The sequence below is a fragment of the Podarcis raffonei genome, chromosome 2, assembly GCF_027172205.1.
Source record: "Podarcis raffonei isolate rPodRaf1 chromosome 2, rPodRaf1.pri, whole genome shotgun sequence".
In the NCBI taxonomy this organism is placed as follows: domain Eukaryota; kingdom Metazoa; phylum Chordata; class Lepidosauria; order Squamata; family Lacertidae; genus Podarcis; species Podarcis raffonei.
The window spans coordinates 61,081,846-61,107,490 of record NC_070603.1 but is presented as its reverse complement, the minus strand read 5'-3'; the positions used below and the strand labels follow the sequence as shown (position 1 = coordinate 61,107,490).

General features: G+C 41.7%; 3 protein-coding genes across 9 annotated transcripts in view; 2 read left to right on the top strand and 1 right to left on the bottom strand.

Annotated features, from left to right (window-relative positions):
• Positions 1-1,887: 1,887 nt before the first annotated feature.
• On the bottom strand, positions 1,888-15,880 carry LOC128407908 (neuropeptide Y receptor type 6-like). 5 transcript variants are annotated; one of them, XM_053376906.1, is made up of 6 exons: positions 13,972-15,880; positions 11,506-12,810; positions 8,188-8,243; positions 7,107-7,233; positions 5,775-5,887; positions 1,888-4,117 (listed from the first exon to the last, which is right to left on the bottom strand). In XM_053376906.1, the coding sequence occupies exon 6, from the start codon at positions 4,071-4,073 to the stop codon at positions 2,988-2,990; it is 1,086 nt and encodes a 361-aa protein (XP_053232881.1). In that variant the 5' UTR covers positions 4,074-4,117; positions 5,775-5,887; positions 7,107-7,233; positions 8,188-8,243; positions 11,506-12,810; positions 13,972-15,880; the 3' UTR covers positions 1,888-2,987. The 5 variants fall into 5 exon arrangements, with proteins under 5 accessions (XP_053232881.1, XP_053232880.1, XP_053232883.1 ...); XM_053376905.1 differs by lacking the exons at positions 11,506-12,810; positions 13,972-15,880 and having other exon boundaries at positions 8,188-8,880; XM_053376908.1 differs by lacking the exons at positions 7,107-7,233; positions 8,188-8,243; positions 11,506-12,810.
• A 25-nt stretch (positions 15,881-15,905) lies between these two features.
• Positions 15,906-18,486, top strand: HNRNPA0 (heterogeneous nuclear ribonucleoprotein A0). 2 transcript variants are annotated; one of them, XM_053376909.1, is made up of 2 exons: positions 16,031-16,687; positions 16,775-18,486. In XM_053376909.1, the coding sequence occupies exons 1-2, from the start codon at positions 16,144-16,146 to the stop codon at positions 17,059-17,061; spliced, it is 831 nt and encodes a 276-aa protein (XP_053232884.1). In that variant the 5' UTR covers positions 16,031-16,143; the 3' UTR covers positions 17,062-18,486. The 2 variants fall into 2 exon arrangements, with proteins under 2 accessions (XP_053232885.1, XP_053232884.1); XM_053376910.1 differs by having other exon boundaries at positions 15,906-18,486.
• Positions 18,487-23,720: 5,234 nt separating this feature from the next.
• The window catches only part of KLHL3 (kelch like family member 3), a 41,932-nt gene continuing 40,007 nt past the window's right edge, over positions 23,721-25,645 (top strand). The window contains exon 1 of one of the 2 annotated variants that reach the window (XM_053376879.1): positions 23,721-23,800. The gene's annotated coding sequence lies outside the window, so the exon portion shown is untranslated. The remainder of the gene's footprint in view (positions 23,801-25,645) is intronic. The other variant, XM_053376880.1, reaches the window with a different exon arrangement.

Sequence of the window (25,645 nt, the reverse complement as noted above, 5' to 3'; positions counted from 1 at the left end):
TGTTGGACGACAACCCTCATCATCCTGGACCACTGGCCATGTTGAGTGGGGCTGATGCAAAAAGTATAGTCTATGGAGGGCCACAGTTTCCCCAACCCTGCTCTATCATTCATTTAGTAAATATTAAGTAATGGACAGCTATAATTATAACTATACACTCTTTGGTCTTTGGGCTGTGACCTTAAGCGCACTAACTTGTCAACTGATTTGCAAGTAAATATATTTAAGGCTGAATGCCAGCCAGTCTTGCTTCCTTCTGTGCCTTTTCCTCATTTCATGTTAACCTCCCAGGTGAGATATACGGCTTTCATTCCATCAGCTGATTTGAGTAAACATGCTTAGGACTGCAGTGTGAAGCTTACTTGGAGCCCTAAAGAGTAGTGCAGTTACTTCTTTGGAGCCTGGTCATAGTCCTGGCGTTTATGAATCCTTAGCAAGGCAATCTTTATGTTATTTTGATATAATTGATATATTTCAGAGTGGCTCACAGCGGCTTACAAAATTTAGCACTCGAAACCACAAGACTAATATAAAGTTGTACAACATTTGGTATACAAAAAAATAGATGTAAATACCAACAGTTCCCCACAGTTGAAACATGTTAGAATCATAAATAGAAATGACATCTAAACAGTTCCAGTCAAATGTACATTACCACAGATACGATTACTGTACGATTATTTGTCAATAAAACCAGTCTGAAGTCACATAGAGGTTAGATGAGGCAGCTGCTTCTCATAGAAATATAGTTTGCACTCAGGTATCAAGTGTTCATCTTATTAGATTCTTTTTTCACTCTGTATTAGTCTGAAATGTTCTATATGGTTTCACTTTAACTGGATTTTTCTCTTCAGAGTTCCATTGGATTCATGATCTTTTAAGCAGTTCAAACCTGTCTTTGCCTTGTAAACAGGATAGCTTCTTGTGGCTGGCTCCAATCTATCTGTCTTAAACTAATGGCTGTTTTGGAAACGTTTCTGTCACATTCATGTTTTCAAACAAAGGTGGGAAAGCATGTATTCCTTTTTAGAAAAGAATGTGGGCATTCAAAGATACAGCAATTCAGCTGCAGATGAAAAATATTGGTGCAGTTTTACACCCTGCCCGAGGGCAGCACAGGTAGGCTTTTTACATTAAAAACGATGAAGTGTTGCTGGAAAATGAACTTCTCTTACAAGTTCCTGTATTTTATTATAGGATGAAACATAACATAAATTCTCCCAGTCTGCAATCCTAGGTGTACTTATTTGAAAGCAAATGCCAGAGAAATCAGTGATATACTATTGAGTTATATCAATAGGGCAACAGTTCTGTCAATAGGATTTCAAGTCATCATCCTTTCCCTGTATCCTGTAACTAGCTTGACATGCAGACATTTAGGATGTAACCCCCCCCCCCATCTCTTTATCTTCTTTAATTTTGCATGTCAGGCTGCTATTCAGGATATAGGAAGCAGCATAGTAAAAATACAGCAACCATGTCTATGAATGAAAGAACAGAATTACCTTAATTGAAAAGAAAAGTACCCTGATCATTCCTCACATCGTTTTCAACAATAGTGGTCAGACTAGAGACAGACATACATTGCAGTGGTGGAAGTGTTCAGAACACATATTCACTGCATTTAAGGATTGAGGATATGTATTCAAACATTTCTACCACAAAGGTAAAGGACTCCTGACAGCTAAGTCCAGTCACGAAGGACTCGGGTTGTGGCGCTCATCTCGCTTTAATGGCCAAGAGAGCCAACGTTTGCCCACAGACAGTTTTCCAGGTCATGCGGCCAGCATGACTAAGCCGCTTCTGGCAAAACCAGAGCAGTGCACGGAAACACCATTTACCTTCCTGCTGGAGCGGTACCTTTTTATCTGCTTGCACCTTGATGTGCTTTCAAACTGCTAGGTGGGCAGGGAATTTCTACCATATGCAAGCATTATTCAGGGGTTTTAATCCATCATGTGATGAGGGAGAGTGGGGACAAGCATAGAATAACAGAATTGTAGAGTTGGATGGGACCACAAGGGGCATCTAGTCCAACCCCCCTGCAATGTAGGAATCCTTTGCCCAAGGTGGTGCTCAAACTGACAAAGCTATCCCAGCTATAGATCCTTGTGCTGGGCTTCCACTGATGAGACTCAGAGCGTTGGGGGGAAATCCATAGCAGATTTTAGAAAGGGAGTGTGTTGGGGGGTGGAGAGCAAGTTCCATTGCACTCACAGAAGTTGTCCTGCATGCACAGTTATTGAGTTTGATACAATCCAGCACCTGTCAGAATGACATATTACCTAGTGCATCAGTGGACAGATGATGGGTTGTATTCAACATAGTAGTTGAATGTGCATAGTGAGCAGTATGGTTTCTGCTGTGCAATGGGATTCCTGCCCCACCTCCCCCATGTACTCCCTAAATCTGTTCTAGGTTCCCTCCACCTTCCAGAGCAGATTTGAGAACAGAGTGGGGGGGGCACAGTAAGGGAAAAGAAAGGGAAATGGCTTCACATAAGGAATTCTTAGAAGGCGATTATCTTTTGAGTTCAGACAATAAGAGTCAGTTGCTTAAGATACTAATTATTGGTATTATGTTAAGGTAGTCAAGGGGCCTTTGTCAGAAGTACTGATTCAGGCAGACCAGGAGAACCATGAGGAAAACGCAGGTGGTACAGCTCACACAGGATATTGCATCATCTTCCAATCCAAGCGGTACCTCCTTTTCCAGATTTTCCTTCCCACACTTCCAGTTTTCTAGCACTGCAACATTGGAAGCTCCTGTAAAGGTCTTTAATAAATATGGGGGTGTTAATAAATATTATTAATCCAATTTGTTTTATTCATTTGAATGATACATTAATATTCAGGTAGGCTTTTGATTTCACTTTGAGAACAGGACTTTGCTGACAAGAGCCAGAAGGCCACACTTCCATATAAGAGTAACTTGGCAGTACAGTAATTCATGACAAAGACATGTAAATGATTCAAAGGTTGCCCATTTCAGATATTCGAAGGCATGTTGTTCAGCTTAAAGGATCCCTTTGACACATCGGTGTTCAGAGTTGAAAGGGCGATGTTCTCAAACAACCCTTGAGATTCATAGCATTTGAAATTGTGAAGCAGACTAGCCAAATCTTTCTGAAAATTCTTGTTGAGGAATCCATAGAAGATTGGATTGGCACACGTCGAAATCATGGCTACCAAGTGACACAAAGTAAATACCACATTATGGTGGCAGTTGATCAGGACCTCGTGGTTCCAGTCAAACACAACATTAAATATGTACAGCGGTAACCAACATGCCCCAAAGGTTGCAACAATTGAAATCAACATAATATTAATCCTTTTACTCTCATTTAGTCTGACCTCATTCTCCCTTATCTTATCCACTTTACCTTTCCTTTTCTGAAGGCACACAAATATCTTTATGTAACAGACGAAAATAAACCCTAGTGGTAAGAAGTACTGGAAAATTAACATTGTTGTGGTAAAGCTACGCCTCTCCTCAAGGGATGGCCATACCTCAACACAGACAACTTTGTTCATATAAATATCACTGTGGGAAGAAAGGTTTCTAAAGGGGTCATCGGTGACTTGGTGGAATAAAAAAAAAGGAGTCGACAGTATTATAGAAAAGGCCCAAATGAAGATAATTCCCCAAAATGCATGTGAAATTCTAGGCTTCCAACCTCGCGGGTTTACTATTAACTGATACCTCTCAACAGCAATTAACACAAGTGAGAATGTAGAGGCAGTGATAGACATACTTTGTACAAAATTAGATATTTTACACATGGCTTCTCCAAACACCCAGTAATCCATCAAAGTGTACGCAACAGTGAAAGGGATGCACATGACACAAACGAAGATGTCAGATAGGGAGAGGTTGGCGATCAAAATGTTGGTGACATTCTGGCTTTCTTTCTGTTTCCTGATGATAATAATTAGGCAAAGGTTGCCAAGGAGCCCCACCAGCATGACTACAGCGTAAGCTGTGATGAGCAAGAAGACTGCAGGAATAGACGGCAAGCAGGATTCAAAGTGTGAAAGCTGCAACTTACTGCTGTTTGCAGCAGACGGATCCATGCCAGGCTCTTGAATGTTTTTGTTTTATCCTTCATGAAACACCCCTGAAATCACAAACATAATTTAGATGGAAAGTCCCCACCACCACACACACACTCTTTTCCAATGTTCTTTGCTTCATTTAATTGCTTTTTTGGAGCGTCTCAGCAGCAGGAATACTTCAAGAAAAACAAACCCTTTGAGAACCATTTCCTGGTGATATATGATCCTGGATGAATTTTGAACATACATGTGTTGGGAGTGGGCATGCACTCAATTACACACTGTTGAGATTAACCTTTTGGGGGCATAATTTCTTGTTCTTCTCCCAAACTGCAAACTTGGATTTTTAAAAATGACACTGCTGTCTTTAAACCCATAGACTTAAAAGACTGAACCTACGGTACATCCTATCAGTTGCCCTAGATAAAGTGGTGTTTAGTTCCAGTTCATACACTGAGCTCCATGTGAGCTGACACACCGGATTTACTTTACTGTTGTTGACAGCTTTGCGCAGGCAACAGGTGTGTGTGTGTGTGTGTGTGTGTGTGTGTTTGTGTGTGTATGGGAGTGTTCCTGACATTGAAGGGACAATCATCCCTGCATATGTGCTGGAACGGCTGAATCAGATCTCAACAGTCCAATTCTAAGCATGTTTACTAGAAGTAAGTGTGTTAAGAATCAATGTGACCTACTTTCTAGTATGTATGTTTAGGATTGCAACTCAGTGCCATACTGCTGCCTCCCTGTTGTCTCAGTGCCTAACAGCAATATCCGCATTCTACACACGCACACACACACACCAATCAGAATAAAGTACACAAATGAAGATCTTTGATGCTTATTTGTTTAACCCATATAATTGTTTTTCTATTCAGATCATTTAGAGTGCAAAATTCTAACTCTTGCTCTTTAAATCCAAAATAAAAATAAAAATCCAGTTTCTTACAGTGCATGTCACCCTGACATTTTGCAAAGGGGTTTCATATTCATATGCTGTCTTGCACCTCCAAGTGCTAAATCCTAAAAAGGTCCTGTAGATGAATGTTGTGATGCTTAATGTGGCTAGTGAGTTCATTGGCATTATTTACCTACTAACTGCCCTTTGTCAATTAAGATCTCAGGGTGGTTTACGACATGCACATTTAAACCATAAGATTCAATAAAAGCATTAAAACCATAATTCAATATCAAGCCATATTGATACAACAATACTTTATCAATTACAGCTGGCCTTACCAGATCAGGGATGAGAGGTGCCGGGGAGGGAGTGTTTCTCCAGGTAGTTAGTATGGGCACATAAAGACACCTATCAAATTATCACTTTTAAAGTTAAGTTTCAGAAGTGAGAATGGATGGACAAAGGGGTCAGCATCTAAGTACAGAGGATGTTGGAGGCCTGCAAGTGCAATATGTAGGCAGATAACATCTGGCTAGCCCAGGAAAATATCTGGGGAAAGTGTGGTCTAGAGATTTCTCTTCTCCCTCCAGAAGCCCCACATATATTCAGGCAAAAACTCAGCTCAGTGTGTTGGCTCATTGTTTTGGATTTAGGCTTCAGCACGTTTCTTGACAATGTGAGGTTGTGCTACCAAACCTAAGGAGGAATGCAGCCCAATAAATTCTCATTTGCCCATCTTTCACTGTTAAAGCAAAACTTTTCAGAGTCTCCAGAGCCTTGATACACCGGCATTCCCTCTGAATTGCCAGAATATAACTCACCGTGGTCCATTAATGAAGTGACACTGAAATGTAAGCCAGAATCAATGAGTCTTTGCCTCTGTCAATGAGTATCCTGCTGTTACAAGGTAAAGCCAAGATGAGGAAGCTGCAAGCTGTATAAATTTAAGAGGAAACACAAATTACACAGACAGTCATTCTTATCTGTAATGTTTTTTTTTATGGTCACATAAGCTTTCATGGAGTAAATTCCATTTAGTCAGATGTGGGCCTTTGAATTGCCTCCGTACTTTTTAATGGCTGTACTGCTTCTAGGATTTTTCTTCATAGCACTTTTCTCTTGAAAGTGTGGGTGAGCGCAATTAGGCAGAGCTGGAATGCAATAATCTTTGACTTTAGGGTTGGAATATATAACATAAAAGAACTCTTAAAAGGTGGATAACACTGTTAACACATAAACCGTGGATAGTTAGGGGGTAAAAGGGAAGGGATGAAACCAGGATCTCCTCCACTGCGTGAATGCAGAGGTGCAGCTGCTGTACTGTATCACCTGCCAGGTGTTAAACCAAAGACTTTCTGCAGGTGGGTGCTTTGTTTTTAGCTGAGGCTGTGTACACAGTCCTGTTTACTCTGCATCCAGTGTGCTAGCTTGGAATCCGCTACTAGCTTGGGAAATGGCATACACATATTAGCTACAATCGCTATATATCATGTTGTTTCTTATGAAATATTGCTTTTTGATGCATTTTCATTCAAACCAGCTTAAATCTGAATTAAGAAGGGGGGGGAAGGCCAGTCTGTGTTTTAAGCTGGTATTTTGTACCTGAGTTTCAGTGTTACCAAGCACATTCAAATTTATGACATGCAAGAAAATTCACATATTAAACAGACAGTGACTTTTGTTGGGGAGAGGTATCTACAAAGCCCAGCAAACGTAACAAAATGGAAATAGAAATACTTTCTCAATAATAAAATTGTGATATCTGGTTTTCCTTTATTACTTTTATTCATTATGCCAGAAGTCATGTAATTAAAATTTCTTTACAATGCTGCTTCCATCATATCAGTTGTTGTTACTTTAATTTTCAAAAATTATTTTTACATGCTCTATTTCTAGCTTCTGCCTTTCTTTTTTCTTTTTACCTTGCATATATATCATTTTATTACTTTTTGATATATAATAGGAACTCTGAAAAATAAAAATGTATGTGTTTGTGAGAGACTGTGTGTGTGTGTGTGTGTGTGTGTGTGTGATGGAGAGAGGTGGAGTATAGCACCTTATATGTTCCCAACCCACATTGTAGGAGTGTGGCCAGGAGCAACAATACTGAAACTATTTATTTACTTCAAAGTAATGCTAGAATGGAACTTTACCAAGATTCCTCGGGAATAAGCAGTTTCCCAAGTATGCAGTCCCGGAACCACAGAACTCAGTAGAAGAAGGCACTGAGAGTGAAAAACTAAAAGCAGCAGAATTTTCTAACGACCTGTGTGCTGAAAACTAAGGTGCAAAACTGTATCAGGGATGTGCAAAGAGTCTTCAACTGGTGGGTCAGGACCTACTAGTGGGTTGCAGCCTGATCCAAGAATGGTTGCAACAGAATCACTACTTTACTATATAATAAAAGATTAAGAAACAGGTTCCCAGATGCATGTTTGGGTTAGAAGTGGCTCCTGGGACTGAAAAGGTTGAAGATACCTGATCCAAACAATGTAGGGAGGAGAGAAGCCCTTTTGCAATCTCTAATCAAAGGTGAGGAACATTGTCTCTCTTCACACAATGCATTATGCAATCAGTATTATTATTTCCATTTTAGTTTTATGAAAACTGATGATAGAAACCAACATTCTATGTTCATACCAAGGATGATTACATACTGCGGTGTCTACTGTGAAGTATTCTGTATGTGGAATACACAGAGTATTCCTCATAAATATAGCATTAATGAATTATTCCTTTCCATAAAGATTCACATGGACAATGTTTTTTATTTTGATACATGACAAAAAGTTATTTGCCACCCAGCTTTAATTGAAGCAGCTGTTAAAATATAGTTATTACATCACATGAACATAAAATTCGGGCAATCAATTCATTTTCATTCTCATGCACAATTGCTTTCTAAAGTTGAACTCATAATTATTTAGGATCAGATATCACCTCCCCAAAATGACCAATGTAATATTTCAAATGAAATAATATGAAATCTTAAATTCTAGACATCGGAGCGGGGAGGGAAGGTACTTCAAACTACACATCTGTATAAGACTGGGATCAATTACAAGGATCCAAAATGGTGCTGAACATAAAGCCCTACTTGTGTATCGGGACTTTTTCACCTCGCCTTCCCAGCAGCAGCCACTCACACACAGGAGGATTGGATCCTGGCCAGGGTCCACAAGGCAAGTAAAAGAGAAAAAATAACAAAGTCTTATGAATGCCCCAACTTCTTACCTTTTGGAAAATCCACACAACACTTCCTCTCCCTTGCTTTGACCAGTCTTCTTTCCCTTTTCATACTAAATATTGACAAAATCAGCCGACATACATTTTGCTTGGAAAGGAATCAGAGGTATTTTGACCCTTTTAACTACAACCAAAGGGAAAGCCCATTTGGTTCACGGTCTTCTGAAGCAAACTGATGCTCTGAGCTTTTCCTTCCGAGAACTGAAATCACCACAGTCAAGAGCCACTGCTCTGAGAGAGAAACTAAGAAGGCAAGCTCTGGAGAGAAACCAATAAGGAGGCAGCGAGTAGGAGAGGCCAGTAGTCATGGGGACCACTTTTTCTATTAATGTTTTTTTCAGGCATTATCTTGCAACCTGATTTGCAGTTATCTATTCCACAGAACGTTTGCTTACTTTAAAAAAAAAATCCATGCTGGATTTCACATGTGTAAATATTTACATTTGGCTTATTGGTCCATTGTAAAATGTGGCAGTGTTAAAATATTGGGAATATACAATATACTGTGTTGATGAGAGATTCGGCTTTTATTCTTCTGAGACATTGGTGGTGCACAATTAAAACCATGGTTGTTTTTCCACTGTAAGCTTTTTATTGTTATGTGTAAGCTGTTCAAATTAACTGGGATTTTTGCCACTGTTTTTTGAGCAGTGTGGTATATATGCAGTGACTGTTTTGCTGTCTAGACACTAATATTCAAGAGACAAGCTAGTAAAACTTAGGACATATACAGTATAGCAAGATTGCTTCACAAACAATTCTCGGTAATTCTACAACAACCCTGTAATGTCAGTAAACATCACTATTTGGGTATTGAAGGTACGGGGGAGGGGCAAGAGTAGATTGAGTTCATGGACAGGCTGAGATTGCACAGCTCAGTTATTGCATTAGTTGTGATATTAGATCTTATTGATGTTATTAAAATTGTACAGTTTGAAATGGGAAGCTAGTCATATTTATTACACATATGTATTATGCATATTACATATAGCAGGGACTGACACCAAAATAGGATTTCTCATTTATTTTATGTTTACCACACCTAATGGCCCTATGAGTAGAGGGTGCCGCTATACAATGTTAAATATTTTAATGTATACCTCTCATCATGGACATAATGAAAGGAAGCATAGTTGTGTCCTTCCCCTTTTAGATATGTGTGAGGTACAGTGGTACCTCAGGTTAAGAACTTAATTCGTTCTGGAGGTCCGTTCTTAACCTGAAACTGTTCTTAACCTGAGGTACCACTTTAGCTAATGGAGCCTCCCGCTGCCGCTGCAAGATTTCTATTCTCATCCTGAAGCAAAGTTCTTAACCCGAGGTACTATTTCTGGGTTAGCGAAGTCTGTAACCTGAAGCGTCTGTAACCTGAAGCATCTGTAACCTGAGGTACCACTGTACTTATCACTTCCTCTCCAACCATAGGGTACAGGTGGTACTGAAAAGCTAGGAAGGGTTAGGGAAAGTATACATGAGAGGACTTCTACATTGCATAGTCTACAGAGATGGGATTAAATGTTTTGCCCCTGCCTCTTATATTCAGCAGCATCTCATTCTTTATTTAAGAATGAATATGGCATTGTGGGAAGTAGCCTTCAGCCAGCTTTGGAACTTACCTGCAACCCAAAACTGCATCTGGGGAATAATTTATATATATAAAGATCACCAGTTTTTGTGGATGGTAGTGCTGCTGTTGGGCTGCATCCTTGATCAGGTCACTGTGAAAACAGGATGTTGTGCTAGATGGGTCGTTGGGTTGGTCCAGAAGGGCTCTTTCTTACATTCTTATTGTCCTGTGAATATTTGCTGATCAGTGATGGTTGTCACCTATATTCAGTTTTCCAAAGGAGTAACTTGGCTACCAGTCAATATAGTTAGACCAGGACCTTATGGTTGTTTAAATAAGTAATTAATCTTGATATGCAATTCTTAGCATTTATGGGACTACTAACAAAAATAGCACTAAAATACCCCCCCCCCATATTAAGTCTGTTTGCAAAAAAGGTTAATGAATAGCAAAATTATGTTTGGGTTATTTGAATATCCTTGACATTTTTAATTGGTGAGTAAAAGTGACATCCAATGAGCCTTTAGCACTGGGTAAACACAGATAGATTGCTGAATGGGGCCATAGCCACGCTTCATTAGGGAGCTAACTTTATAATCACTATAATCTGATAAGAAAGAATTAAGAGCATATTGCAGATAAAGTCTTGCTAAATAGAATCCATGCCAAGTGTTAGACCTAAAGACAGTATAAGGTAAAGGTACCCCTGCCCATACGGGCCAGTCTTGACAGACTCTAGGGTTGTGCGCCCATCTCACTCTATAGGCCGGGGGCCAGCGCTGTCCGCAGACACTTCCGGGTCACGTGGCCAGCGTGACAAGCTGCATCTGGTGAGCCAGCGCAGCACACGGAACGCCGTTTACCTTCCCACTAGTAAGCGGTCCCTATTTATCTACTTGCACCCAGGGGTGCTTTCGAACTGCTAGGTTGGCAGGCGCTGGGACCGAGCGACAGGAGCGCACCCCGCCGCGGAGATTCGAACCGCCGACCTTTCGATCGGCAAGTCCTAGGCGCTGAGGCTTTAACCCACAGCGCCACCCGTGTCCAAAGACAGTATAGCAAAGGTGAATTTGTCTTTCATAAAGCAGGAAACATCAGCAGTATGGTCCTGATTTTCCATTTCCTCTTCATGTAACAACTGATAATGGAATGCCCAGATTAAAAGCAGTAAAAATATAAAACTTAATCAGACTTGAACCCATGCAATATGGCTTCTCTTCAGCACCAAACTTCTTAGTTGGAAATTTTAGCTAAAGTGTGTGGGTATTCATCCTTTACTCTGATCCTCCCATTCAATAACTTTGTTCTAGAGGACAGAAAAACACACCATTATCTCCAATAACATTCAGGGGCCAGCTAGAGATTTCTTCTGTCAACAGAAATCTATTCTTGACTCTTTTTATCTAATGTTCAGTTTATTCATACCAGCCACCATTAAAACAATTGATGGTTATCTAGCACTTAGACTCTGGCCTGGATAAGATCAGGCCTCATTTAGTGTCATTTCCCAGACACCCTCCTCTCAGCATAAACAGTTGCTAAATGAGAGGTTCCTTAGGGTTACCTCTGCCTACTATTTCCCCAAAAAACAGAAAGATCAATAATCCTCAGTCTTTGTGTGCTATGTACTTTGCCTGGGGTTCTTTTACTGTTCCATCTCAGGCATGTACAGAAACTGACTGGATGGGCAGTTGAATATTACTTCAGCACTAACAACAGGACCGTATCCTCAAGCGCACCTGAGGGCAGCAGACTAGTTTAGGAGATGCCTGACAGGCTCTGATCTTCAACAGCGGGGAATGGCTGGGGGGGGGGAGGCTGTAGGAGTTCCTGCTGCCCCCCTGCATCTGCAACCAGAAGCAACTGCCTCACTCGACCAAATGGTAGGGCCGACAGTGTTCTTGTCTCGTGGCGCAACAATGCAGATCTGACTGTCTCCTACATTATACTACACCTCAAATTAAGATGAATTTATTTTCCATTTAGAGATAATTGCCTGAAGAACAGCAGCAGCAGCAACAGCAGCAACAACAACAATTTGTGCCTTCTCTTCAAAGGAGTTTAAAGACTATCCAAACAACTCAATTACAGCTCATTGATTAAATGCTTATGAAGGTTGAAGGCAGACTATATGAGCCAACATGCTCATTGTCATGCCTAGCCCTGACCTAGTACCAGACACTGAGTCCTCAGACGATGAACAAGATACATCACAGGTAAAGGACCCTGAAGAGCAGGCAACCCCCTCCCATAACCCAGTGTTGAAGATCCCCTTGAGGAGTCCTCTGGGTTGAAACCTGATGAAGAACTCCTGGAGTTGTCAGGATGGAAGGTGGCCGACACCAAATGCTTTGGATCCGAACCCAGAGTTGTCAGTCTAATTGTGAGTGAGGGTTAGGTGGGGCTTGCTCATGAGTAAGCAACCTCTGATGTGCCTTCAGTGTGCTTAGGGTGTGGTTTGGGAGGTCAGAGTATGTAAGACCTCATTCTTGAGTCTTGAAAGCATCATACGGTATTTGGTTCTTAGTTGCTTTTCTTTTGGTGTACCTTGTCTGAACTCCCTGTGATATTGATCTTGGAGTGTTGCCTATATCTGTCTCTGGCTCATGTATGGACTTAGATTGATACTCTGTGCTTAACTTGGGTTTGTTTGGACTGTGCTGCATCCGAAACCCTGCCTGTTTTGGTGAGTACTTTGGATAAGGCTTATCTCCTATAGCTGTGACCCTAGTCCCTTGGGGTATACTGCAGCATCACACACACACACACACACACACACACACAGGCTGGTTTGAGATTCCATTCAATCTCTATGTGGGGTTTATTGTTTTTGGTAAAATAAATGCACATTTATCAGTTATTTTGTGTATCTAACTTTACTCAGGAATATGAAGATACTGCATTTTTGAAGTATTTATAATGTACTGTTTTGTAGCTGCATTTTTCTTGTACTTCCTTGTGCCTGCCCCAGGACATTTTGGGAAAACGAGGCAGGAAATCCTATTGATACAGAAACTTTGCCATCCTGAATTGACAAGCGGAATCTTGAGGTCAAAATAAAAATAAAACTAATAAAAAATTGTCCAGTGCACCTTATAGACCAAGTAAGTTTGTTCCGGTATAAGTTTTCATGTGCATGCACACTTCTTCAGATACACTGAAGCAGAAGTCACCAGACCCTTATATATAGTGGGAGGGTGGGGTAGGGTATTTCTCAGAAGGGTAGTAGGAGATGGGTGATTGGCTCAATGGGTATGGTAAACCTGTTGACGACTGTTAACGACTGCAATTAGTCCTACAGGAAAAAGCAAGGGATAGTATGCAGATGACCAAAAATAGCTTTAGCATGTGTAATGAGACAAGAGTCCAATATCTCTATTCAGGCCAGGTCTCTCCATAGTTTTCAGTTTGGTAATAAGTTGTAATTCAGCAATAGTCACCTATAGTCTCCAAGCGACTTACCCATGCAGTTTATCCATTTCTATTGAGAAATATTGTCACACAAATGCCTCATTGGAGACTGTGCAAAAACACTGGTATTGCTGGGAATATAGTACCATATTGTATGGTGGATTCCAGTTGTGATGCAGAGTTGTGTTGCAATCATTTATGTGTGTGACATGAAATACTGTTAGAAATTCTTTCTGACATACCCCCGGCACAAGCGGGAATTAAAAAAGTGAAGTGTCCCAGTTCTACTACTAAAAGCTAGTTACATCTTTGATCCATCTTCATGAACGCATACTGATCATACTAATATTTTATACTGCTCTGCCACCATGTGGCTGCAAAATGGTATTGTGATGCTTTTTTTAATGACCGACAGGCTCTTTTTTAAAAAAAGAAAAGAAAAAGAAAAGATGGTAGTATGTATAATTGCAAACCTACGTACATTTATTTTTAAAGGTTTCTTTTCCCCACCCCCAAACCCCCAGGAATTAAAGTTGTATGTGTGTGTTTGTGTATAAAATCAGCCCACAACTTAACATCAATGGTTCAAACTTACAAACTCTAAACCTCAGTCAGGAATATATTTTCATGAGATCTATGGCTAACCAGTAAATCAGTGAGAGATAAACATCAAAATACCATGTATACTTCTTAACATTTTCTTATAACAAACTTATGAAAAATGTTTTTCAAATATTTGTGCATTTACAGGATGTGGTGTTTCCATAAGGTGTGCCAAACTGTAGAAGACTCACCAAAGACTCCTAAGTAAGTTTAGGAGTCAAAGAATAAGAGTGGTCCTCTTGTGGATCAGGAATTAGTTAGGATGCAAGAAGAACAGGAATAAATGGATAGTTCTCTGAATGGAGAGTAAAAAGTGGAGTCCCTCAAGGATCGGTATTGAGAACTGTACTTTTTATAAACGATCTAGGGGTAGAGTGAGCAGCAGTGAGGTGGCCAAGTTTGCTGATGATGCTAAATTTTTCAGTCATTAGCATTATATTGTCACGGGCTGTTTTTATCATTTTGGACAGAGCTGAAACATTACTCCTCTCATACAGTGGGATGTGTTTAGTGATCCACTGGGCACCCAAATGAGGACAGGTTCTCCTTGCATTCCTGTAGAGTGGGGGAATCCAGGGCATGGGGGAGGGGAGTTTTTTAAAAATACACTCCAGATCCACCCCAAAGCAGCTGAAGGCTGCAAATGAACACTGTCATCATGCTACCATGGAATGTTGACTGCAGAGAGCTTTGCACAAGCTTCACTGTTGCAACAGCTGTAACTGGGAGTTAAGCTGCCAGGAACCAAATAAGACTGCTGCTGGCTTCCTTTCAGCCCTAGAGTCTAAACTCTAGGGATGGAATTGGTTGGGAGGATGTAAGCGATCAATCAATCAATCAATCCATGACATCCCAGGATCCTTTTAAACAGCAAGGTGTAATACAGTGTAAAGGGATGCTTTAGGTTTATGTAAATTTTACTGACACCCAGGCAGGCTTTTTGTCATCCTCAGTGCTCTGAAATCCCCAGAGCAGTCACATAGGTTTTAATCCTACTGCTGTGTTTGTGCACTTGCAGTTATCTGGCAGATTGGACACATCTAACTTTAGGCATTACAGTATATTAAGATGCTCCAGTACAAAGGCAGCCTTCCTTCTCTAATTTCCTAGGGAGAGGTTGGAGGCAGTGATGATCATCAACTTGAATGGCTTTAATAGGCGATTAGAAGACTATCCATGGTGACTAGCTACGGTGCCTATGCTCTTGTCTCCATGACGGGAGGCAGTAATGCTTGTTGCTGGAAATAGGAGGGGCAAGTGCTCTTGTGCTCGAATCCTGCTTGCTGCAGGTTTCCCACGGGCAACTGGTTCAGCCACTGTTGAGAACAGTTTGCTGGACCGGGTGGGCCTGACCTAGCAGGCTCTTCTTTATTAACTTAAGTTTCAGCGAAAACCTGTTTGCACCGCACACGCGGTGTGTGTACGTGTGAGGACACGCATAGACATACGCCAGCAGCTAGCAGAAGCGCCGTCAGAAACGAAGAGCATGGTGAACAGATTTCCACGTGGAAACCTGTACCCGGCACGACCTTTGTGCCTCCCTCTGTGGTTGCGTGTGGTGGAGGAAGCTATTATTCGGAACCCGGTGCATTCGCTTCGACGGCACCGTTATAACCTCGCCTCTTCGATGCTGCCGAGAACGAGGCGTCGTTGGTTGCACTCGCTCAGCTTTTCAAACCAGTTCTGCGCTCTCTACCCGCCCCCAACCGGCAGAGGCCCCAGAGGGAAAGCGCGCGCTAGCAAGCGGGAATGCCCATTGGCTGTTGGCTTTGAACGCCGCCGTATTAGCGCGCGGCTTCTCTCTCTTCCCTGCTTCCCCTTCGGCACGAGGCCGTCTTAAGATCGGAACGCGATAGGTGCTTTGGGACGTCACTCACGGGCCTTTTCAGCAGCTTACTTTTAAAAAGCTCCCCCTTCCCCGGCAAAACCTTGTGGTGGTAAAAAAAACAACACCCCAAAACAAAGAACCCCTCCCGATTGGCTCTCAGAGCTGTCATTCAACAAAGTGACGCAAAAGACGGCGACAGTTCTTCTTTGCTTCATTTGGCACAAGGGGAAACGGAGGGGTGGGGGCGTGCCTCGCGCTTCCAAGGTGGGCGTGGCCACCCGCCGTTTCCTTTGTGTGTGGGCCTCAGTCGCCGGCTGCGAGCGCGCCTAAGGAGGAGTGGAAGCCGCCATTTTGTGCGTTTTCCTTTTCCCCACCCCCTTTTTTCCCCGTTCTCTACCGGTGGAAGCCTAGGCCTTCGGGTTGCCCTCCGAACGGACCTCTTAGCGCACCCGCCGGTGTACTGGTAGGCTGCAGCTGCCCCCTACCGGCGGCAGCGGCGAGGAGGAGGCGGCGTGTGGCGGGCCGCGGCTCCGGCATGGAGAACTCCCAGCTATGTAAGCTGTTCATTGGCGGGCTGAACGTGCAGACGACGGAGGCCGGGCTGCGGGAGCACTTCGCGGCCTACGGGACCCTGACTGACTGCGTGGTGGTGCTGAACCCGCAGACCAAGCGCTCCCGATGCTTCGGCTTCGTCACGTACTCGGCGGTCGAGGAAGCCGACGCCGCCATGGCAGCTTCTCCGCACGCGGTGGACGGCAACGCCGTGGAGCTGAAGCGGGCCGTCTCCCGCGAGGACTCGGCCCGGCCGGGAGCGCACGCGAAGGTGAAGAAGCTCTTCGTCGGAGGCCTCAAGGGGGACCTGGCTGAGAACGACCTGGTGGAGCACTTCAGCCAGTTCGGCCCCGTGGAGAAAGCCGAGATCATCTCCAACAAGCAGAGCGGCAAGAAGCGCGGCTTCGGTTTCGTCTACTTCCAGAACCACGACGCCGCCGACAAGGCCGCTGTGGTCAAGTTCCACCCCATCCAGGGCCACCGCGTGGAGGTCAAGAAGGCCGTGCCTAAGGAAGACATCCAGGGCGGCGGCGGCTCCTCCAGGTCGAGCTGGGGCGGACGGGGGCGAGGAAGGGGAGGCGGAGGCAACCGGGACCACAACGGGCTCTCCAAAGGAGGCGGCGGCGGCTATAACAGTTATGGTGGCTACGGCGGAGGAGGAGGCGGCGGCGGCGGGGGCTACGGATCCTACGGAGGCGGCTCATACGGTGGAGGAGCCGGCGGCGGCGATTACGGCAACGGGTACGGCGGCTTCGGCAGCTACAGCCAGCACCAGTCTTCCTACGGCCCCATGAAGAGCGGCGGCGCGGGGGGCGGAGGGGGCGGCGGCTGGGGCCCCCGCAGTAACAGTGGACCATACAGAGGCGGTTATGGCGGGGGAGGTTACGGCGGCTCCTTCTAAGCGGGAAATGCCCATTACTGTTCTGGGGGTGTCGGTTTTGTCTGCATGGAGTATGCCCTCTGTTGTACCGGGCCAGGTTCTTAATAGTTCCCCTACTCTTCGCCCTAAGGGGGCACCTCCGTACGAAAAGGCTTCCGTGATGCGGAGCTGCTCTCGAATTATTCTTGTTGGAGTCGCTCTGCTGCCTGTTTCACTTCTTTCGGAAGATGGACTGGGCCTCACACACAACGATTTTGTGTTAGTCATTGATGGACTCTATTTTTTTATTGCTTGGACATTGGTCGTTTTTATACTAGGAATAAGATACCGTTTTAATTTTGGTTTATTTGGGGTTGGGCGGGAGAGGGGAATTAACTTTGTAAGGACTTGGATACCTACACATTTTTTTCTACAAAATCTGCTCTGCTCCCGTGGCTGTAAAGGGGGAGGGGGGAGAGAAATGGTTTTTACATTTTTATTTTTTAAATAAATCATTGTGTTCATTGACCTTTACATGTCTTTTTTCCTAGGGTTCATTCCATACAGTTCAAGCAAAGGCTTTTTTAGTCGAACAAGTTATTTCTGCTCAGATTTCTACATGTGTTTCTAGTAAAGGTCTCAACTTTTTTGCTACCCCACTAGATTGGATTTAATACTTAAGAGATATGCACCAATTTTTGAAATGCCCACGGGTGGATGTAGTCAGTTAAAATACTTTATTGTACGTCCACTGTTTTGTAATTGGGCAGTTGCCTTGCTGACACAGTTAGTCTGTTTTTTGTACAGGTTGTTCTCCATCAACATATGTCGTTCTGACACATTTAGAGCATGTGCTTTTTCATATAAGTGTTCAAATTTTCAGATTGCTCAGTTTCACATTGTGTTATTTATTGGCTTGCCTGTAAACAACCCATTATAGGGGAGGATGCTTTCTCTTCTGTTAAAAGTACTTTGTTTGCATAGTGAAGTCATTTCAACTGAATTCTGTCTTGTTCTTATTTAAAGGAGCCAAGAATCTTGTAGAGCACCACCTGCTGGCAGAATAGTTGACCATTGCTATAAGCTTTACTACAACAGACCAAAACTGCTCTCAAATCTATAGACACTTAGTCCTTTAAATTGCAAAGGTCAAATCTGCATGCCAACAAAAATCCTGGACATTGGCTGAAAAGAAATACATCTGACATACCCATAAGTAAATTTATTGATTAAATAATTAAATTGCCCAGTCTTCAAATTTTGTGCTAGGTGATTGATAAATGAGCCAGTAACCTAGGTGCCAGTTGTAAATCAAAATCTCTGTAGTCTGCTTGATGTATTTGTAGCCCTTTCACACAGTAGAATTGAAGTTTGTTGTTCTATTAGCAATGTTCTAGAGAGAAACTGCCTTCCTCAATAGAAATATAGACTAGTTATGGATTATTGCAAATAAAGAATTGAATTCTTCACATGCTTCAGTGAGTATGTATGAAATGGCTAAAATGTTCCTGTTTTAAAAATATTCAGACTTCAACCAAAGTCTTATGGCCTTCTCTAAACTACTTTGCTTTTGAACTGCTGGCTCAAACTTTTACATAGGACTTAGCTCCTGAAACAAGCTAGATGGTATTTGGTCAAAAAAGCTTTCAGTCAGGTTTGAGTTAGTAATTTCTACTAGGTTTTTATAGTAGTTGAAGTAGATTTGCATTGGTTATTGCCTTGGAGAAAGTTCATGGCTACTTATTCAGTTGAAGACATCTGAAAGAACATGTTCCATTAGTTAATGTAGTTTGCTCTAGAAGTACAAACAGTTACATCAAGTGACTGTACAACAATAAACTGGCTTGACTTAATAACTCTTGGTTTAGATGCATAAAAGCACACAGCTGGTCAGTTACCATGTGTTAAGTTACCAACTTAAAAAGCAGTGAGACATCAGTTCTTAAACGTTTTATAGCATGTTAATGCTTTTCCTTCACAGAGAACACAAAAAAGTGGTTTGTGGCTTTATAGCTCATGCACCTATAGCAGAATAATATTTTTAATCAATTACTACATGTTCTGTATGCAGGTCTTTCACAGCAGTGTGTTTTTCTTTATTTGAAAAAAAGCAAAAACCTCAGTCCTCTGAAAGGCAGTTAGAAACAGTTATGCTGTCTCAGAAAAATGGGCTAAGACACCTTAAAGCAAAACGGGCTCCACTTTTTAAACTATTAGGTATTCTCAATTTTTTTTGTTCTTATTCCTTACAAGGAAGATAAGAAAGGTCATGCAGATAGGGCTGACCTCTGAGTGTTCCAACAAAATGCCTAGAACAGCTTTTTTGTATAGCTTCTGTCTGTAATTGTGGTGGTCTGATCTCTGCTTTTTAAAGGCTTAAAAGAAAACTTGGCATCCAAAACTTAGTAAGTTATGGACTTAATATTAGGAAAATGCTGAAGATGCCAAGAATGAAAGGTGAGAACAATCCAATGAGGAACTGGGAATGCCTTTTACAAACACAACATGTAGTGGGGTGGCATTTTGGATTCCCTTTGCCAGCCATATTTTCAGTAGTTGGGTAGTAATGCTCGAGTATGCATGTCTAGAGGAATTAAAACTGTACCTGATGCAATAATACAGCATCTGATAATCGGGAATATTGTGATCAGACTCTTACAGGAGTGAATACCAAACTAGTGGTGGTAACATCTCTGGTAGTGACTATATATGGTGCTAGTCCCTTCATGCTGCTTTGTGTAATACTTCGGTAGTCTAGTCTTTAGCACTAAAGCTTTATTGTTTATAAGCTGCAGCATGATTATGTATATTCCTCTTAAAAGGAAAATGTTGGTGGTATACCACTGTTAACAGTTATAAAAATGGGTGTACTGTATGCTGCCCATAAAGTTTTCTTTAGCTGCCATTGAATACTTTCAAGTGATCTGCTGTAAGAGAGTGTGCCATATGTTGTAAACAGTAAAAGCTGAAGGCTGAAAGTGCCTGATGCAAAAAAGAGGCCGGTTTCAATTTCAATAGGTTGACTACCAGCACTTCTGAGTCCTGAAACTAAAGCATTCCTGTATATGGAGAAATGTAGAAATGATCCAATACTTTACAGTTCAGTACTGTTCTGTTAAGACCAGTGTATCTTGTGTCATCTCCCTCCCCTCCCAACTGAGTTTCCCTTGGCAGAGTTTAAGAACAGAAGCTGTGTGCCAAGCTCCAATACATGTAATGTAGGTCTAGGTCTAATTAAAGTGCAGTATGTTAACAATCTTGGGCAATTTCTAACTGCTGTCTAAATTCTATAGTGTTTTTTACATCATGGTTCTAATTATACACATGCCAGATACGGTGAATACATTGGATGAAAGAAGCAACTATAGTACTCTGATCCCACCCCCTTTGCAGTAACTGATACCTACATAAGAGTGCAGTATTGGAGACCCAAGATTCTGATATGGATTAATAATGGTAGTAGTTTACCTTAACCTGTGTTTTATATGTGGGATCACAAAATTGGAAACCTGCTTGTTTTAATGTTCACTGAGATGTCACATTTAAAGATAAGAGTGGGGGGGGGTTTGCTGAAATGAGGGCTGGAGGCTTAGTTGCTCATGAGTTTGAACAGTCGGTCTAATGAGTGATTAACTTGGTGAAGTGGAAATAAATTTCAACCCTGAGCTTTTATTTTTAGCCTCATAATTCACTGCCTACTATCTGGTCAATTAGAATCATCATTGTGTCTAGAGATGCCTGCTTTCTCTCCCCCTTCATATATCAGCTGTATATGAAAGGAAATGAACACAGGCAAAATTAAGCTTGATGTGAATATGTTGGCTTGAAACAACTTGTGCGCTTAAGTGCTACAATTCAGTTTCTAAAACATTTAAACTTTTGATATTTGGTGGTCTTCGTGCATTGTCTTGTCTTCGCCGCTCTGGCTGCTTCACATATTGGCAGACTGTTTCTCCATAGATCCTCTGTGTTTTCTTTGGATTAGATCTAGCCCTGGAGTCTCAATTTTGTCTCTTACATGTTTACATGAATGGAAGAGGGACCTTGAACTCTCCCCCCAGCTTTCTTGGGATAGATATGCTGAAAAGCTCTCGGTCAACAATGCAGATTGTGACACATTTCATGCAAGATGCTGTAATCCCATACATCTTGTCATGCTACCCTGAAGGAAAGGTATGGTTTTAGTTCAGAAACTGAAATTTTAGTAAGCAGGTGTATTAGAAATAATTTATACACCATACATCTAAATGAGCTGTGAGATTAAACTTTGAAGTCAACATACTATTTATCACATATGGTTAACAGGGCCTCTTCTGAGTATTCACATTTTATATATAACATTAACAACAATTTAAGATGGTGTTCACATGTAGTGTGTGCTTATAAAAGCAAATGAGAGGAATGCTTAATAACTAAGCTTGTTCTCAGTGTTTGGTAAAAATAACTGAGGTTTTTTTAACCTAAACTTGATGGTGATTTACACATGCATGTTCATTACTTAGTGATTTTCATTGGTGAAGGAGCCATGAGATCAAATATCAGAAGTTAAGCTGAGAGATACTAAGTTACTTAAGGTCATCAGCAATGGTGGACTTGACTGTTTCTACAACCAACTAACCTTTTTAATGCTCTGTCTCATGGATCTTACCAAATTTATCATTGTTCTTAACTGCTGAAAATGCTAAAGAATTATTTGGGATTAATTATAATTGGTCTGTGCTCAGTTGTGTGGTGCTTATTCATACAAGTAACCTTAACTGCTTGGAAAAGCATCTGGTTTACTATCAGTTTTAATAATTTCTGAGGGCATAGATCTGCAGGGAAAGGTGAGTTCTAGTCAGAGTTCATTTAAAAGAAGCAAACATATGGGACCAAGAGACCTCTCATGAAAGTCAGCTTTACATAAGCTTATCCAAAAATTACCTGTGAAAGCACAACTCTACCTGCACTGCTGTGCAGCATAAAACAATCATTAACCAATGAGCAACCAGGGGAACAACTGATCTGATCTTGGTGCTACTCAGTCCAAATCCTATAGAATAATATTTTATCTTTAACCTCTTCTGTAATTTGGGCTATGCAAGAATGCTGGAAAATTATGACTTTCAACACTTACAAAGTATTCATAAAGCAGTTACACATAAAAAATAGGTCAATAGATTACTGAACTCTACAATATACAAGAGTTTATAGATCTGTTTATATTTTGTTCAGCTCCTAAATGGCTGTTACATAGAGTGAATATTTGCTGCACTAGGGTGTAGTGATTGATTTTCAAAATACAAATATGTCACACAGAAATGTTGACCCATAGACTTCAGTCATATAAATAGATACCTGTGAGGTCAAATTTTGATCCAAAGCAGCCTCTAGCTGCCTATGACCAACTGCTGCTGCTGCTGCTTCAGAAGAATGACAATTTTATAATGTCTGAGAAAAGGATGTGTAGAAATACACGAAGTCTATATTGACCAACTTGGAGAGTGCATGAATGAATTAAAACCTACAGAATTGTAGAGTTGGAAGGGACCCAGAGGGTTATCTATTCCATGTTGTAAATCAGTTTCTTTTTCAAACTTAGTATCTCTTTTTAAAATAGCCAGCTTTAGAATCACATGTCTTTACTCAGAAATAAGTGTCTGTTCAGCGCAGTCCAAAATGTGTGTAGTTCTGTAGCCTAGGGCTATTCTAGAATCAGTAGAAATAATATTTGTAAAATAGTCCACACATAATTTAGATCTGCTGCATATTTTTTTTGCCTCTAAGAAGCACTTCTTGAGACAATTGTTTCATTTTTCAACTAAAAAGTCATTGTGGACTGATCCTATTCGATATCGCTTTGAAAACACATGTAGGCAGTCCTGGCAATGGGGGTGTATCCACTACTGCCCAATGACACAGATGGGTGTATACCAAGATCACAATCACCACTTCATCCTCCATTCACTAAGGGAATGTGCAAGGAGGAAAAGGTGTGGATAACCTACTTACTTATTTATTTGTTAAATCCGTTAGTTGCTTTATCTTGCCCAAGGCAACCTAATGGGACTTACAAACAAAAACAAAAGTCCCACATATATAAGGCCAAGGGAAAAAACAATATGTACGTTGAAAACATGTCACCACAACCACCCATAACCTTACCAAAGGGAAGGTTTTCAAATGTGTATCAAATAACCACACCCATCCTTGTGGTCAGCAGGATCTAGAATCAATGCAGCATGTGAGGACAAACATGAACAATTACGGGGTGAGAGAAACTATATTTTTGTGCTGCAAGTGGATTAGCGTGCTAGCAGCCTTAGAATTAGTCCTCAGAATGCTAGGTTTGTGTGAATGATTTCAAGAGAGAAATCAAGTGGCTGAATAATGTAAGCAATAAATGCCAATTTTCTTTCTACTTCAAGCTTACTCTGCCTAAATCTCAATCCTTGGCGCTAGTGTGATAATACTAAGCATTCATTTGCTGGCACAGCAAATCTGAAGATTTGTATTGCTAGTGATTCTAACACACAGTGTCAGAGCTAGGATTACAGAGGTTCCAGAAAAAGATCAGTCTCCATGAGAATTAATTTATGAAAGCTAAGAGGTCCTTTATACTGTCTTGATTAGGGTTGCTAGGGTAAGATTTTTGAGAGAGTCCTATACTTTTGATGATGCTGCCCTTCACTTAAAAACAATCTTTTTTTCTCTCTCTTGATCTTTAGGGGAAGAGTGCCTGCACTTATGTGGCGAAAACGGTAGAGCCCACAAACCAAAAGGAGGTAGCTGTAGGCTGAGTGTAATATTGAGTTCTTAAGTACAAAACTTATTTATAACACCCTTGCCCTTGCCCACCCCCACCCCTCAATAGCCCCATGAAACTGAGCATGTTCTCAGTGGGTAGGGAATACTGATGGGGGAGCACCTGGAAAACCAGGCGGGGGAAATGGAATGGAGCGGTTGGAGGAGACACACTGCTTTCTGCTGCAAATCAGGTTACCTGTTTTAAAATGCTCCAGGGCTGGCTAGAAGTCAGGGCTGGCCAGAAAAGTCAATAGAGATACATAGGATTTTAATTTAGCTGGGACTGGGCACCAGCATCCAACCTTGCCTCCCTCCGAAAAAACCTACCCCAAAGTATCTTGAACTTGGTTCTTAATTAGTGTGAAACCATACACACACACACACACACACACACACAGAGAGAGAGAGAGAGAGAGAGAGAGAGAGAGTGTTTCCAAAGCAAATACAGCTCCTTGTGCATATTGCAGGTTGGAAGAGGCTGTATCTGGGGGAAGAGGTTCACACAGCCCTGCAGGGGTAGTTCATGCTGAATACTGGCACAGTCAGGCTGCAATGCTACTCATTGATTTTATCTCCAAAGTGCAGGTTGAGCTAAGGGCAATATAAAACTGCAGTGTAGTTTGGGGCTGTGCCTCATTCCTGAGAGTAGTTTACAGTGTCCCTGGCACTGCAGTCCACTGTTAATGTTACAGACTACAATAGTTGTGAAGTGGGTTTGGATTCCCACACAAAAACCCTCCATGCTTGAGTTGCGGTCAAGGTCAGACTTTCTTCCAGGCCAAGTCAAGCACTGAACTGCATTTAAAACCCTCATGCTCCATTGATTTTGGTGCAGAATGGTTTCCCTTTTAAATGTTCAAAAACAGTTTCTGCACATGGTGAAAAGCCCAGGCCAGATCAGTTACCCAGTCTTAGATGCGGCTTCTGTTTTTCAAACCCTTCAGCTACAGGTAACAAACTCCAGGGATATTGTGCAACATTTTGTTGCAAGGCCTTGTAGAACCTTAACAGTGACTCTTGTGTGTCACTCCTTATGTGTCCAAAACTACACTAGCCATGCACAAGAAGGAGGTATCAATAGGCTACAAGAACCCTAAGGTTTGCAGAAGTGTGAATAATTGTTAAGGGTAAAATTCCAAGTGGCGAAATCCCCTCTCCTCAAAACAGCCTTCCAAGCCCTGAGCCTGCCAACTGTTGAAGGGAAATTGGAAAAGTTGGGATGGGAACTATTATGGACTCTTTCAAATGAGGACACGGTTGGCTAGAATCCAAAACAGGAGCACACTGGGTTCAACATGTGGAAATAGATGTATGGCAGAGTGTTTTTCCATCTATCTAGGACTGCAGTGATGGGAGAAGAGGTATGTGCAGCTTTTAAGGCACAGAGCTGCAGTTGGCAATATTGGAGTTATGTATGTAGGACTCATAAATAATCTCTCACACCCTTATACTATGGAAGTTTTCAGTTAACATTTAGATCTGCCTCTCCTTGTAAGTTCTCCAAGGCATTAAGCATACTATCCATGTTTTTTAAAAAATGATTTTGTTAGTTTTTCATAAGAAACATGAGAATACAGGCCCCCCTCAGCAAACAGTTTCCCCTACCTACCCATGTCTCACAGAGTTTTATGGGAAAACATTATTCCAAAGTTTCAAATGTGAGTCTGGTGGATGCCACTGTACTTTATGTTCCATCAGGTATGTGCTGAAAGGGTCATTTTATGCACGCTGAAATCAACCTCACTACAGCAACGCTTCTATATGGCTGTGATTAATTTGAACGTAGAGAATTTATGGGGCGCTCTTATGTCTCATAGGACAAGGAGGAATTAATAAGAGC